The sequence below is a fragment of the Typopeltis vanoorti genome, chromosome 6 (genome assembly GCF_054136105.1).
Source record: "Typopeltis vanoorti isolate ZY-2024b chromosome 6, IOZ_Tvanoo_1.0, whole genome shotgun sequence".
Classification (NCBI taxonomy): Eukaryota; Metazoa; Arthropoda; class Arachnida; order Uropygi; family Thelyphonidae; genus Typopeltis; species Typopeltis vanoorti.
Genome location: NC_143554.1, coordinates 73,154,735 through 73,170,072, shown reverse-complemented (window position 1 = coordinate 73,170,072; position 15,338 = coordinate 73,154,735). Strand labels below are relative to the sequence as shown.

At 34.5% G+C, this 15,338-nt stretch overlaps 1 protein-coding gene across 1 annotated transcript; it reads left to right on the top strand.

Annotated features, from left to right (window-relative positions):
- The first annotated feature begins 863 nt into the window (after positions 1–863).
- LOC150105574 (uncharacterized) lies at positions 864–14,333 on the top strand. The gene is made up of 5 exons (XM_090394922.1): positions 864–1,022; positions 2,594–2,796; positions 5,236–5,407; positions 10,664–10,798; positions 14,151–14,333. Exons 1-5 carry the CDS (start codon positions 944–946, stop codon positions 14,219–14,221), a joined length of 660 nt encoding a protein of 219 aa, XP_090251048.1. The 5' UTR covers positions 864–943; the 3' UTR covers positions 14,222–14,333.
- Positions 14,334–15,338: the final 1,005 nt, after the last annotated feature.

Here is a 15,338-nt window from a genome sequence, read left to right as displayed (position 1 = left end):
AAATTTAATCGCTGACAAGCCGAAAGAGGTTTCACAGAAACAATTTGAAAATAGTTTTCGTACAATTGAAGTTTTTTAAGCAGCGATGTTTAGAGGCTGACCCTGGTGAAGAGAAAAGCAGGCAAATTTGCAGAAGAGGTAATAGAGCCATACCCTCAGTTATATGAAAAAAAGAAACAGAATGCCCGCCCAACTACGTTAGCTCAATTCTCTGTTAAGAAGTAGAATAATAAAATTGATATTTTGAATATGTTTTATTGTCTTTCAGCTTTTTAGTTTTCCTTTAACTGGGCCCTGAGACACTCTAATTCTTTTATAAAAAAATTAAGGTTCAAAAAAGAAATTTGAGGAACGAATTATACTTTTTCCTATAGGTTATTATACTCGATTAGTGCGTTTTCGATTAATGCGCCTGTTTTCAAGAACGCATTAATCGAGGGATTGCTGTATACATGGTCTTTAGATGACGTCATAAAAACACCTGCTCGTGTACATTGCACATAGGATGCAAACGGAATACGATTTATAACTGAACAGTAAGCACCGGAAGTGAAACAATCTATCGAAAAATAAGCCACGTCATGCACTTAGTCATTCAGATAACAAATATCGATTTAAAAAAATATTACCGATGCAAACAAAATCAGATTTTCTTTTTTACGATTATGCTGTATTGTCTAGAGAAAAAAAAAATGATTGCTATACGGTAAAGCCTCCAGTATTAATGGAAGGGCTTTATCATTAAACATGTACGAGACATTCTTTCCTTTTATAGCGTCTATTCTCTTATCGCCATCTAGGCTGTGAAGTGTCGTCGTATTATTCCCGAGTAAACGAACAAAGGTCTCTGATTATGCCGCCTCACGACTCAAGTATATAAAAGGAAAAAGCTAACTGCGTTGTCAAACAGTAAAGTCTAGTCTTTTGTCATTGTTGGCAGTCTATGTATCACAAGATGTATAAAATTGCTGGTTTTATACTTGTCTTTGCTTTGTTTTTTACCTCAGGAAACGCATATCTAGGTATGAGTTTTAGATTGTAATTATAATGTCCCGTTATAATTTCTAACTTCCGGTTAAAAATTCACTTATATCCGGTTATTTAAAACACATTACACATTTTGGATTTTATGTAACCAACCAGAAGTTATTTATGCTAGAAACTAACCGGAAGTTATATCACTATGACTTCCGGTTAGTTTCAAACTGGAGTTATAATCTAAGTTATTCTTTGCATTAGTTATAACTTCTTAAGTTTTTTTTTTATCGTCTTTAATAATTGTCTATAATATTTTTAAGTGTATTTTTAATTGTACTGAAGGGGGAACTATTTTTTTTTAATTTATCATGTTTTTTCGATGGATTGGAGTTTTTTATGTGCACCTGTTCTTTGTACACGTGCTTATTCACACCATGTTGAACTCTGGGAATGATCGTACCTTTCTTTACAACACTCGCTACGCTTATTATCTTTTCAAATTGCACCACATCATCACATCCGGCAAAACATTTTGTTTGTCATAATGAGAAAAGTGTACATTTGTCACCTTTTGATTTTAGTGCCTTTGATATCTGATTCTTCTGCTGTTAAATTAACCAACAGAGCAAGATCAACTAACAAATCCCAACTAAATCAACAATGGTAAAGAGCTATTGATAATATTCATAGTTTCACTTATCTGTAACGAGAAATGGAAGTAAATGTAGTTTCCAGACTGAAATCCCTGCAGTTACAACAAAAAAAAAAAAAAAAAAAAAAAAAAAATCTTCTATAACATGAAAGCAGAAAGATTTTTTTTTTTTTAAGTTAAATTGCAGCATTATGAGGCAAGAACACTCTAGTGTATTGGTTGGAAATGCAGTTAATGTTTTTGACTTACTATTTTGTAAAGAACTTATATATTCGAGTAGTGTAGTCGGTAGCAGTGATGCTCCTTGATTCTGGGTTCAAATTCCGAGCAATGTTTATAGAACTTTTCAAATGAAGGTAAGTTAGCCAATTCTTACGAAAGGTAACGAGATTTTACCCTCATAGAAAGAATAAGTGAAGAACTCTGCCTAGACAACAAACTATGATAGAAATAGGATTGAATGGGATAAATTCCATTATGTACCAATACCAGCAAAATGTCTGTTCCTACTTGTATATATTTGGAGTCACACCCGATGACCGCAAGATTATGTGTCCGTTAATTGTTACTTACAAATTCATTTTACATTTTTGCCATGTTTCTAAGTAATTTTAGAAATATGCATTAACCTGAATCATAGTCTTAGAATTAATGTCGAGATGAGACTATGAAGAAAGTGTATTATATCTATCCATTGCGTGTGTTTTCAAGATTAAAATATTTGTGCGAAGGAAAAGTCTATTCCTACCCCTAAGACCTGTCAATTTCAATTGGAAATGTCTATAAAATATTTTTAGCGTCATTGAACAATTGAAACTCAAATCTTTAAGCGTGTTCAGCACTCTATCGATTGAAAAGGAGGAACATCTTAAAATTAGGGATTCGTTCGGTAGGTTTAATAAATATAAGAATGCATTTTAATGTCAGTTGTGTTTGTATTATGATTTCTGTCTTCACATTTAGATCGCAATTACGCATGTCAAGTATTTAAGATAGAAAAAACTGAAAATGAATCGGCAGCAATAAGCCTCTTGGCACAAAACTCGACAAATTTGCCTGACTGCGATGTAGTAATCGAGTCCCCTGCTGGATCCCCTGGAGTGCTCTTAAGTATTGAGAAGTACTATTATTCTGCAAAAGATAACAAAACCAGTGATACATTGCAGGTAAATCTCAATCTGAATTTTTTGTACTTAAATAAGTTATTTTTAATTTAATAATAATATTAATATTCCTTAAAAGGACTGGCTAGATGGGTGAAGCAAGAATGCTTTACATATTCCCGTTATCTGAAGAGGACAGTGTAAGGATAGAGTGTTATTGAGCTATATAAAGCTCTGATCATGGCAGGAGGGTAAGCAGTAGCCGAGCCTCAGTTAGAACTTCATTGGCTACAGCATTGCCAATGAAGTTCTAGCTGAGCTTCATTGGCTACACCATTGCCATTACCTTCCCTGGATACCCATTTTAGTCGCCTCGTACGACATGCATGAGCTTTCGGCCACTCAATAGTGGCCGAAAGATCGTCCAACTCAGCGTTAGTTCCATTCAGTGACGCCTCCCCCTCCCCACCACTGAGCAAAACTGCTCATATTCCAGGGAGAAGCATTCACCAACAAAGCCCCTCACGGGCCACACCGGAGAAAACACCCTCCCCAGAGAATCTCTCATGGAAAATCCCCCGAAATCTAAGTCCCCCCCCCACCTCCTCACCGGGAGCAAAATTCCGGAAGAAACCTGAGAGAGCGAAACTCTGCATCCATTTAGTCTCCTCTTGCGACACGCATGGATTTGCGGTGGAGCTATTCTTATCCCGGCCACCACACGGGAAAATATTAATATTGACAATTGATATGTATGTCTTTAGGGGTGAAGCAAGATACTTTTCATATTCCCCGCTATCTGTCGTGGTTACAGTGAGGATAAAATTTACGAGCAGTTTGCTCGCCCTGAATGGGCATGGAGATTATGTATCGCTATAGGAGGCTAATATAGCTTTTGGTCTTCTATATTTGAATATGTCCGTTGGATCGTATGCTGCAGCTTGCTGAACCAAATCGTTGGGATGTGTGGACGTCTTTAGGAAAAACTTGGATGCTAAAGATTGTAGAAAAGAGAAAATATAGGGAATATTTGTGTCTCTGTGGAGTTGATTGTTTCTAACATACCACGGGACGTTCAGAATCATTCTGAAGCACTTGTTCTGTGCTCGTATTTTGATAATGTTAGTATCACCTATGCCTCTCCAGGCCTGAGAGGCATAGGTGATTATAGGACGAATCGTCATCTGGTATAGTTGCAATTTGATTCTGTTGCTGAGCTTGCTATTTCTATTAATTAGCGGATAGATCTGAGCTAGCTTTAGATGCCTTTGCGCACGTAGACTTGATGTGTTGGTTAAAAGATAGCTTTTTGTCGAGAATTACACTCAGGTAATTTGTTTCTGTCTGCCATGGAATTTTAGTATTGAATAGTAACACATCTCCTGCAGGAGACATTGGCCTTTTTGAGAAAAGAACGGCTGAGCTTTTCTGGGGGGTTGACTTCCAATCTCCACTTGGAGAACCAACCCTCCAGCTTTAGAAGGTTTTCTTGAAGCTTTTTGGTAATGAAATGGGGTCTGAGAGATCTGGTTAGTATTACCGAATCGTCCGCATACAGGGCCAAAATGGAAGAATATTAATATTATTATACATTAATGAATATATACCTCAATATAATTTATTCTAAAAAGTGGATTTCTATTGTTAAAAATATTAATCAAAATAAGTAAAGAAAACAGATTTTAATTAATTAATACAAAGAATAATTATAAATATATCCATATTTTATAGACAAATAAAACGCTTTTAGATTTTTTTTAATTCTTAGCATTTTTGAAGTAACTTTATTTATATGTATTTTACTATTGACATTGAACTACCAGTTTAATTAACAATTGTATTTGGACGATGAAATCCTAACAATAGTGAATAGCAAACACATTCTTAAGTGAGGCAAATGGATTAATTTGATTGGCAGAAAGCTTATAACAAACAAATGACATTACATTGAAAATGAAGTGAATTCGGTTAGCTTGTTGAGGCCTCGACAATCCAGTTTTTTTTTCTTTTTTTTTTTTTCCGAAGATAATCCTGCTACTATCTGCATTTTGAAACATGGAAGTTAAATGAAAAGTAAACAATAATCAGCCTAAATTATTAAATGCTATAGCGAACCAAGGAAGTTTAGAATCATATGAGATGTTTTTGTTAATCTTTAGAGTATAAGGCAAAAAAAAAAAAAAATGCCATTTTATATTTGGTATAAATTATTTATATATCAAAAATATTATTATCCAAATATAATGTTAATATAAGCTGAACAGTTAAAATTATTCATTTATTTGCGTGAAATACTACGGTTTCGGTATATGATACCGCCTTCTTCAGGCGATAGATAACATTCATTAATTAGCTCATACTAGAAAATACTACATAGGAAAAAATGCACAGAATTGTTTGATCTAAACAACGGATTACTGAATATAATTTATTTTTTGTTAGTTTATTATTTTCATATACACGCTTCATGCAGTTCGATAAGTTTTTTTTTTTTCCTTTAAGATTTCTAATAAAACAACTGGTAATATCATGAAAAATATTACCCTCGAACCAAATAACACCCATCCTATGAAGAATATGCCGAAAGAAAATTTTGCAAACCCAATGTTCTTCAAGATAATACGCGCTAATCAAGTGCTGGTTGATTTAAATTTTACCCTTACAGCAACTCAAGGTAAGTAAGATCATATCATTCAAATTGCAAGAATTCGTTCATATAAATGATTTATAAATTGTACCCGAATGAAGATCAGACTTGCATTTATTATCGCATAGCGAATTATTATTTTTATCTGATTCCTTATCTTAATATAAAATATTCTATCCTTCTTTTACAAATAATAATAATAATAATAATAATAATAATAATAATCATTAAGCATCCAAGTGACTGTTCTATTCTCAAAGCAGGGGTCATCAGAGCAGTTTGGGTTATTTCTTATTACAGATGACGTAGTTAAAGATACGAGGCCAATGTATTTATGTTTCAATTGGGTGTGTTCTTTGGGTCTGGCTTCCGGGATAAAAATATCCCGGAAACCAGAGTTTTCGGGAAGAAAAGCAACAGAAGCTAAACTTCCTCTTAAGTCAGTAATTTGATTGCTTTTTTGTTTATTTTATTTTATTTTTTTTTTGTAAATAAAACAATATTTTTTCTACATTTTTTTTTCGCTGTACAGTCTGTATTTTATCCTATATAAGCATAAATATAGCTACATCTCTATCTTTACTAACACTGCAAGAACAGGACCCAATAATCTATATGCCCATGACCCTTCAGTAAGTTGATAATATCCTGGCATCCATGACAGCTTAAAGGAGGAGGAGAAACAAGAACTTAACATTTTTAGTCCCAAACCATGGAACCACCTTGTCGTCTGTCCCCCCTCCTCATAATCATATTGAGCCGGTTTATAGGACTGCAGTCTCCACTGCTTCATAACTGATTGCAGAAGCAGATATTCAGGAGATAAACGCTGTCACTTCCCACAATAGATCGAACCAGAAGGTGTGTGTGTGTATGTAAAAAGTGTCGAAGACGTAAATAAACGAAATCCATCATCAGTGGCTCTAATATATGCCTGAGCGTCCCCCGACCTTCCAAGTATTCTTGGATTTCGTATTGCCATCTTTTATAAGAGCGGCTAATTCACCTTCACTTGAAAAGTCCCACTAAAGGTTTTTCGCGTCCTAGACAAGAGTTGAACCCGGATCTTTCCAAGAAAAGGACTTCGTCTATACTGACTGAGCTATTGAGGCTTTCATAAAAAGCTATAAAACCAAAAATATTTTAAAGCAAAAACTTTAAAATATTGTTATACAAATATAAGGTATATTATAAATACTTTATACCTTCCCATTTTTCTTGGTTTTTACTTCATTCCAGTCCTTTCTCTCCTTCTAACCAAGTTTTATAAGAGGATGCTGAGACAAAATCCGAGTCCTGACTTTGTATCAAGAATCAAGACCTTTTGGATCCTAACACAGGGTTTAAAAGGTCTCCGAAAGTAGTCAAGGCCATTAAACATAAGTATATATGTCGCAGGGAAATGATGAAAATAGGGATTTGATCAAATCCCTAAGGGATATGATCAATTCACGGAAGATGTTAAAATAACAACTCTGTGGGGTGATTTCCCTGAAGAAAGTAAGTGATTTGATCAAATCCCTTAACTGTTTTAGTGAAAAGATGAAATAATATTGTTTAGATATTAAAAGTATTTATTTAGTAAACCATGCATTATTAAATGTAGAATAGTTAATACAACAATAGTCATTTAAGCTGATATTTTTAAAAACAAAAAGGATATTTTTAGTGAAATTTTAAACATTTTTCGTGGATACAAGCTCCCCTCTGGCGTCCGTGCCGGCCAAACATTACGCGAGGAAGGTTGCGCGCATTTTTATTATTGTTTTCTATATTTCGAGTTTTATCAAGTACCTACCGTAGAAAAATGAGTTCAGATATAGAAAAAAATTAAACTCTGACCGAATTTGTATCTGAAGAACAGTTCAATGAAACTGTCAGGACGTTTTTGAACAAGCGGCATGAAAAAGAAAAACCTTTGTGGACTCGCGAAAGGATAGAAGAAGCTGTCACAATCATTGAACAATTTAAATTAGCATCAGTACTTAAACTGCAACTGACACATAAACAGTACTATTATGGAAAAAAATACGATGTCATGGAAGTAGGTACTAAAAAATCTTTGATTTTGAAGAGAAAGTCTGAATTCGATCCAATTGTGAAAATAGTACCGACGGAAAATTTTTACCACATACTTCGGGAAACCCATCAGCCAACTGGCCACGGAGGAAGAGATAAAATGCTGTATAGTTTGAAATCGAAATACCTACTTCAGTTGTACTGGAGTTTTTAAAGCTGTGCACGGTATGTCAGTCTAAAAAAAATTTCCAAACAAAGGAATCGTTGTTTGCCCAATTGTATCTAGCGGCTTCAATCATCGTGGCCAAGTCGATTTAGTTGACTTACAATCGACACCAGATAGAAATTACAAATGGCTATTAAACTATCAGGACCACGCGACGAAATTCAGCTATCTTCGACCGTTGACTACAAAAAGAGCTGCTGAAGTAGCAATGGAGCTATTAAAAATATTTTTGGAAGTAGGTTGTCCTCATATACTACAAAGCGACAACGGCCGTGAGTTTACGGCTGCTGTCATACAAGAATTAACAAGCCTGTGGCCAACGTGCAAAATTGTAAATGGTACGCCTAGACATTCAGCTAGTCAAGGATCCGTTGAGCGATCAAATCAAGATGTTGAAGCTATGTTACGTGCTTGGCTAATTCACAATGACACAAAAAATTGCGCTATAGGTTGTTACTTTGTTCAGTTCCAAAAGAATTCCTCTTTTCATCGAACCATTAAACGATCACCTTACAAAGCTTTATTTGGAACAGAACCAAAAACAGGACTCCAATCTGTCATATTTCGAAAGAGTTGCTTGAAAACTTCTTACTGAAGAGGACTTGGATCTACTTCTTAATCAGCAGGACCATGACATTATTTTAACACCAGAAGACTTACCAGCAGCTTCCTTAGAGAACAACAACAACAACACTTCAACTTCAAAAGATCCACCAGCATCTGAATTAATTGATTACAATGCTTCAACTTCAAACGATCTATTAATAGTTAAATCAACCAACAATAACACTTCAATGTCACACGATCTACTGGCAGCTATTTTACTCACCAAAAAGGCTATAAATTTAGAGGATCTACCAGAAATGGAATCAATTTCTTTATCGACAATAAGACAACTCGAACCAGTTAACAACTCTACTTCAACTCCTGCTTCAACAGTTAAAACATCTGTAGTGTTACTTGCATCAGAAGGGGAAGCAGCTGTCAGCGACAGTAAAGCATGTTGTGTTGTTTGTAGAATGGAATCTACTGGAGCCCATTCATGTGACATTTGTAAAAATCCGGTGCACTCAATATGTGGGAATACAGTAGGAGAAGAAGGATATGGATCGAAAATTCTATGCTGTTTATGCCAAAAAGAAGAGAGCATTAAAGATCAAAGGGAAGATGCTGTAAAACACCTGAAAAGATCAGCTGAAAAAATGAAAGAAGTTTCTTTGAAGAAATTTAAAGACGTGTTAGTGAATTCCACAGTTTTGGTGTATGTACCTAAGGTAGATAGAGGCCCATTAGATGGAAATAACATCGTGGGGATCGTATTAGATATAACAAATAATTTATACCAAATTGGCACCTCAGTTGGAATTATAAAAGATTGGCTACCTAGAAACGCTCTTCAAATAGCTACTACAACATTTAACGAAACAGTTCCACAGATTAACCTAAGTCTGCGTGAGATTGCAGGAAAATTATCCGTATTTGGAGATCAAGGATTTAAGAAGTGTTCCTGTGAGCAATCCAAATTACAATGTAAAACAAAAAGATGTGCCTGTAAAAAAAAGTAACGTACTTTGTAACTCGAGATGCCACAAATCAACAACGTGTTTTAATAAACATGAATAAACATTATTATTTATTAATTACATTCACGAAAAATGTTTAAAATTTCACTAAAAATATCCTTTTTGTTTTTAAAAATATCAGCTTAAATGACTATTGTTGTATTAACTATTCTACATTTACTAATGCATGGTTTACTAAATAAATACTTTTAATATTTAAACAATATTATTTCATCTTTTCACTAAAACAGTTAAAGGATTTGATCAAATCACTAAAACAGTTAAGGGATTTGATCAAATCACTTACTTTCTTCAGGGAAATCACCCCACAGAGTTGTTATTTTAACATCTTCCGTGAATTGATCATATACCTTAGGGATTTGATCAAATCACTATTTTCATCATTTCCCTGCGACACACACACACACACACACACACACATTATATATATATATGATAGATGACATAACTGTCATTTGTCCGCATAGCTTACCATATTTCGTGTTTAGTTTCATCCCTGTGTATAGATCTATTTAAAAATAGTCCTTAAAAAAATTAAAAGATTTCTTTCTAAACTTCTTGTCTTAATTTAAATCCTTTTAAAAAATAAAAATCTTTTAATATTCGTTTAATAATAGTATAAATATAAAATGTATAATATAAAAATATAATATAAATAATATTCCTTTAATAATATTTTAAAAAGCTTAAAATATAATTTGTTTATATTTTATACAAGATATCTAATATTATTGTAAAAATTTATTGTCATTACCTTATTTTTTTTGACATCTTTCTGAAATATTCTCACGAAAAAAAAAGAAAAAGAAAAAGACTGAAGTTAAACAGCAGCTTACAGTTGTTAAAATGGATCTAGCAGAAGTCGTGCAACTACTGATTATAGAATGAATATACTGGTCTATTTTGTCAAGTAAACCTATGATGAATGTAGCTCTCAGAAAAAAAAAAAATACTCGTACATTTTTTTGTTGATTTTACTCAACATTATTTTAGTCTGCAGCGGGAAGAAATTAGTGCTCTCTAGTATGTTAAAAAAACATGCAAGCTTTGTTACTAGAAAATTTATCTTTTGTTTGTTTCTTTATGGAAATTTTTTATTTGGATATGATGTCGAAACAGTTTTAACCACTTAATAAAATGAAGCCACGTGAAGTGACTTGTCATTATTGTTGTAATTGCTTGTACCGAATGTATTCATACTATAATTGAATAGGGTTATAAAACACCAAATTAATCAACCCATCATTCGAACGCGTTAATATATTCAGTTGATTCAACGATTATATTTTATTAATACAACTGCCTTTTATTTATTTATTTTTGCGACATGTTTAAAGTTTTGCTGACTAACTAATTCTAGTACTGGTTTCAACACACACACACACAAAAAAAAAAAAAAAAAAAAAAAAAAAAAAACATTACAAATTTTTTTTTCTGAATTTATTTTTCCTGTAGTTTGCAACAACAAAAACAAAAATCAGTTCCAGTGTGACAATAAGTACTGCATATGGGATGGTTTTAAATGTGATGGTAAAAACAACTGCGGAGATGGTAGTGACGAAGAAAAAGGAAAGGGATGTAATGGTGCAGGTAAGTACCGCAATATTATGTATATCCCTTAAATGTTCCATTAAATAAATCTAATAATCAGGCCATTTGATGTTACAGTAATCAATTCTTCCGTTTTTATTTTCGCTTCGCAATTCATCAACAAGTGATTTGACTTTCCAGATATATAAATTTATTTACTTCTGCGGGGAAGAGGACGTGATTTGTGATTCTTATTGAGTTTTGACAAATGTTAGTTTATTAACTACATCTTGCAGGCTTTCATTCACGCTTATTAACATAGGTTATCGTATATATCCATCTCATATATAACTAATAAATAATAATAATTAATAATTTGAGTTCAACAAATCTTCATCATCGGCCTGTAGAGTAAGATAGACTGAGAGTCAGCAGATAGTAGGAGAGGAAATATAAAGATAGAGTGCATAGTAGTAGGGTAGGTAAAAGAGGCCTCAGTTGACCTGTTTTAGCTGTTTGCCCCCCAGGGGCGATTCTAAAACGGTCGTTGATTTTTCACTTTAGAAGAAAAGGAAACATGGCACAAAAACAAAAACATGAAGTACAGAGAAAATAAAACTATATAGAAAGAACTGGAAACCAAAAAAAAAGATGGGGGAAAAAGGGTCTGGCCTAAGTGATGCTGCTCTCAAGAAGCTGCACCGCCTCGCTGTAGGCCTTCGCCGCTCAGGTTCTCAGGCCCTCCCCCACCTGTTGGAACTAGAGAGTTATTGCTGTGGACAGGAAACCATGGGATGGTTATTGTGACTGTCGCTTTTTGTGGGCAGTCATTATTCTTTTAGCCACCTCACCTCCCCTGGCCATGTCCAATTTGGAGAGAGCTATGAAGAACGCCGATGCCACCTCCTCGTCTATGTCCATGGCTAGCTGCACTTGCTCAGGGGTGATTTGGCTGATGTCTTCAACAAATAAGTCACCCCATTTTGCACTAACTACGTTTGGACCATATTTCCCAGTGAGGAGGAGCTCGGGTTCCCCTATTCTCACTATTGCATCTTGAAATTTTCCTGCCACCCCAGGGATACCTTTAACTAGATGCTTTAGAGTTTCCCCTGCTTTTGCATGAGGAGTCTCCAATTCTTCTGTTTCTGCTGGTTTTATTTTTTTCATCTCTTTTTCCTCTGGACTCAGAGGTCTTTTGAAGGGGGCACTGCTTGCCTCCATGTTTTCTGTTTTATTTACTTTTCCTTCTGCAGTGATTTCATCATGTGACACAGCTTGTTTATTGGCTGTTTCTCGCTTCTTCTCTTTCTTGGGTGTGCAGGCTATGGTTTCTGTGGCGGAGGCCTTTTCTTCTATAGCCGTTATTTTGCCGTATGCCTCGTTTATAGTTGGAAAATCCGTGTTTTCCGACTCTTGTTCTGTAGTAGCTGTAGGCTTCTCTACTGAGGAGACTGTGACTGGTATAATAGCACCTCCCATCCTTTCTGCATGCGTTCTTGATGGGCAGGTGTTAACTTTGTGGTCTTTGCACCCGCATTTGAGGCACGCCATGAGACATTTGTCTAGTGAATGACTTGTCGTCAGGCAGTTTTTGCATGTCAGTTTTGGGCAGTTCGCTCCTAGATGGTCGAAGGATCCACATCGGAAGCATTGCTTCTTAACGCCAGGGTAGTTTACCATTACCCTAGCGGATTCGATGCTGACGAAGTTTGGAACCGCTGTTTTCATCTCGAGCGAGATGTTTACTTCCCCCGACTTCTATTGGGGGTTGTCTGCATCGTTTAAGATTTGTATGTTTCGAACAACACCCCATTTCCCAAACACTTCGTGGATTATTTTTTCATCACATTGTATATATTCCAAGGGGAATCTGGAGATTTTGAGCAGTTTGATAATGCTCCCCACCATGAACGGAAAAATTTCCTTTCCGTTACATTGAAAGCCTTTGAGCAACTTGTCCCTAGTCTCGGCGCTCCTAACTACAACTTGGTATCTGCCATTACCGAAAGGAGTGAATCCAAATATATCTGGTCCGCACCGACGCAGTCAATAAGGGTTTTAGCCAAAAGTCGGGGTCTCAGATCAGCGTCAGTCTCGATGCCGAGAGTCCGCGTGCGCGGCAAAACATTGGCCATAACTGGCGAGGGGGGGGGGCCTAGCTATTCCCACCCCCAAGTGTTTATTATTGCCCCGGTCCGAGGTTTAGGAAGATCTGTAAATCTCCGTTAAATATATCGTGAGGCCCGATGGGACTCGTACCGATATCAACGGTTATGAACAGATGCTCAGTTTGTTTCACGAAAAAACGCGAACTATACTACTCACTTGATCTAAGCCAAAAGGCCGAGAAGCGTTCGACCTTTATTGAGGTCTCATCAGTGGAAGCCAGGCTAAAAATATATATATATAACTAACTAATATATAACTAACTAAGTCTAACGGGAAACATGAAATGTCATGTTTAGTCAGATTCCTATGTATAGATATATTTAAAAATAGTCATTTTAAAAAATAAAAGGTTTATTTCTAAACTTCTTGTATAACTTAAAGTCTTTTAAAAATTAAAAATTCTTTAGTATATAGAAAATAGAATTTAATTTCCATTTATATTTTATATAAAATATCTAATTTTATAAAAATTAAACGTTATTACTTTAATGAAATAAAGAGCCAAAAGGCTTCACTTCGTAGATGTAAAAATTATTTAAATTAAGGGGATATTTAATCCCACATTATTTCAAACCCGAATAAGAAAACTCTAAGAATTGCCCGGTATTGCAACACCCAGGTGTTTGCTCACGCTTGGACTCGCCGAACTTTTATAGTTTGCTATATTCGGCATGAAACTCTTTGATTTATTTCTATCTTAGAGTTTTCTTATTCGGCTTTGAAATAATGTGGGATTAAATATCCCCTTAATTTAAATACTTATTACTTTATTTCGTTTCATCTTTGTAACAATCTGTTGTCTCATCTTGAATATCAGTTAAATACAGCCTTTGAGTGATCCTATGAAATAGGATCGAGTAAAAACCAATAAAAAGCAGGGTTTTAGGAAATCAGTAAATAAATAAATTGGAATATTTTTGTTCTAAATAATAAAAACTAAAGAAACAATAAAATTTCAAAAGCATATTGATAAAACCTTTTGAGACTCTTCATTTAAACATTTTTAATGAAAATAAAATTATAAACCATTTTATGTTTTGTATCATATAAATACAACAGCACAAACATTAAATGTTTTATTAATAGAATAAATTTTATTATTATATATTAATAAACTGAGATATATTCTTTTCTTTGTTTCGTTCTATATTAATAAACTGAGATATATTCTTTTCTTTGTTTCGTTCTATCGTTCTATATTAATAAACTGAGATATATTCTTTTCTTTGTTTCGTTCTAGGAATGATAACCGGATTTGGTTTTCTAAGTGTATTAATTGCCTCCGTGTCGCTGCTGGCTTCTAAACAATAACCATTTATAGGAGTGCAGCATACATACAACAATGGAGTGTCTGTTTTTTGTTTTTTATTCACACGAGACATTTTTGTCGAGATTGAAGAAAATAAATGCTTTAGTTTCAGTAGTATCGTCTTATTCAATATATATGATTCTAATTTCACCAGTCTTTCATATATTTATACCATTAGAATAGGGATAATAGTTAATCCAGCGTTTGAGATTATTTTAGACAACCATCTTGGTTGTTTGAGGCCTGAAATGGCGTGAAAAAATTTCCATGTTTGGGTCTCTAGAATCGGATTTCGGGATTATTTCTGTATCAAACCCTGAATTCAACCATAGTACTAAATACATAATACGTTTACAATCTTCATGGATGGAATTCCGACTATAAATAAATGAAATTTGTAAGAAATATGGATGTGATCACAGGGAATCACAAACAGACGTTTGTACAATGATGTTATTCCGCTAACAGCCTCTGAATACTGAGTCGTTTCTAGGTTTGCAACATGCACAATCACGTGTTAAGTTTTGTTTATAAACATAGAACAATTCCCTAATAGCTGAACAGATTCTCGTGAAATTTGGTATTATAGATTTTTATTAAAATGAGTTGGATCTGTTCAATTTTAGTTTCAATCAGACAATTGCACTGCTAAAACTAATAATTATATACAAGAAAGAGAAATAAGATGCTTGAAAAAATGCTCAACGTTCGATCTCTTGAAGAGTATCATCAAATTATCTCATCCTTAAACTATAAACGTATAGTTTACATAGCATATAGGTCTCTTTTTTTTTTTTTCAGGTAAATATAAGACAAACGATAATTAAGCTATTTACATACAGGAAAATGAGAAGTCACAAAATCTATAACATGGATTCACTGGGCAAAACAGTATGAGAAAGACTGTTCCACAGGACCGAGGTAGATAGAATGAAAGAAGAAGTGACACGTCGGTTCATTGAGTTTGGAGCTGAACCGTATTCGGCTATTGATCAGCAGCTGCACGTGTTGTTCGTGCATGATTAGAGGAATGGGGCAGACCAGTTCGTTGGAGAACTCCCTTGAAAGTACCTATGGGAGATACAGAAACAGTGTCTGTGAGAAAGTAATTGACGTGAG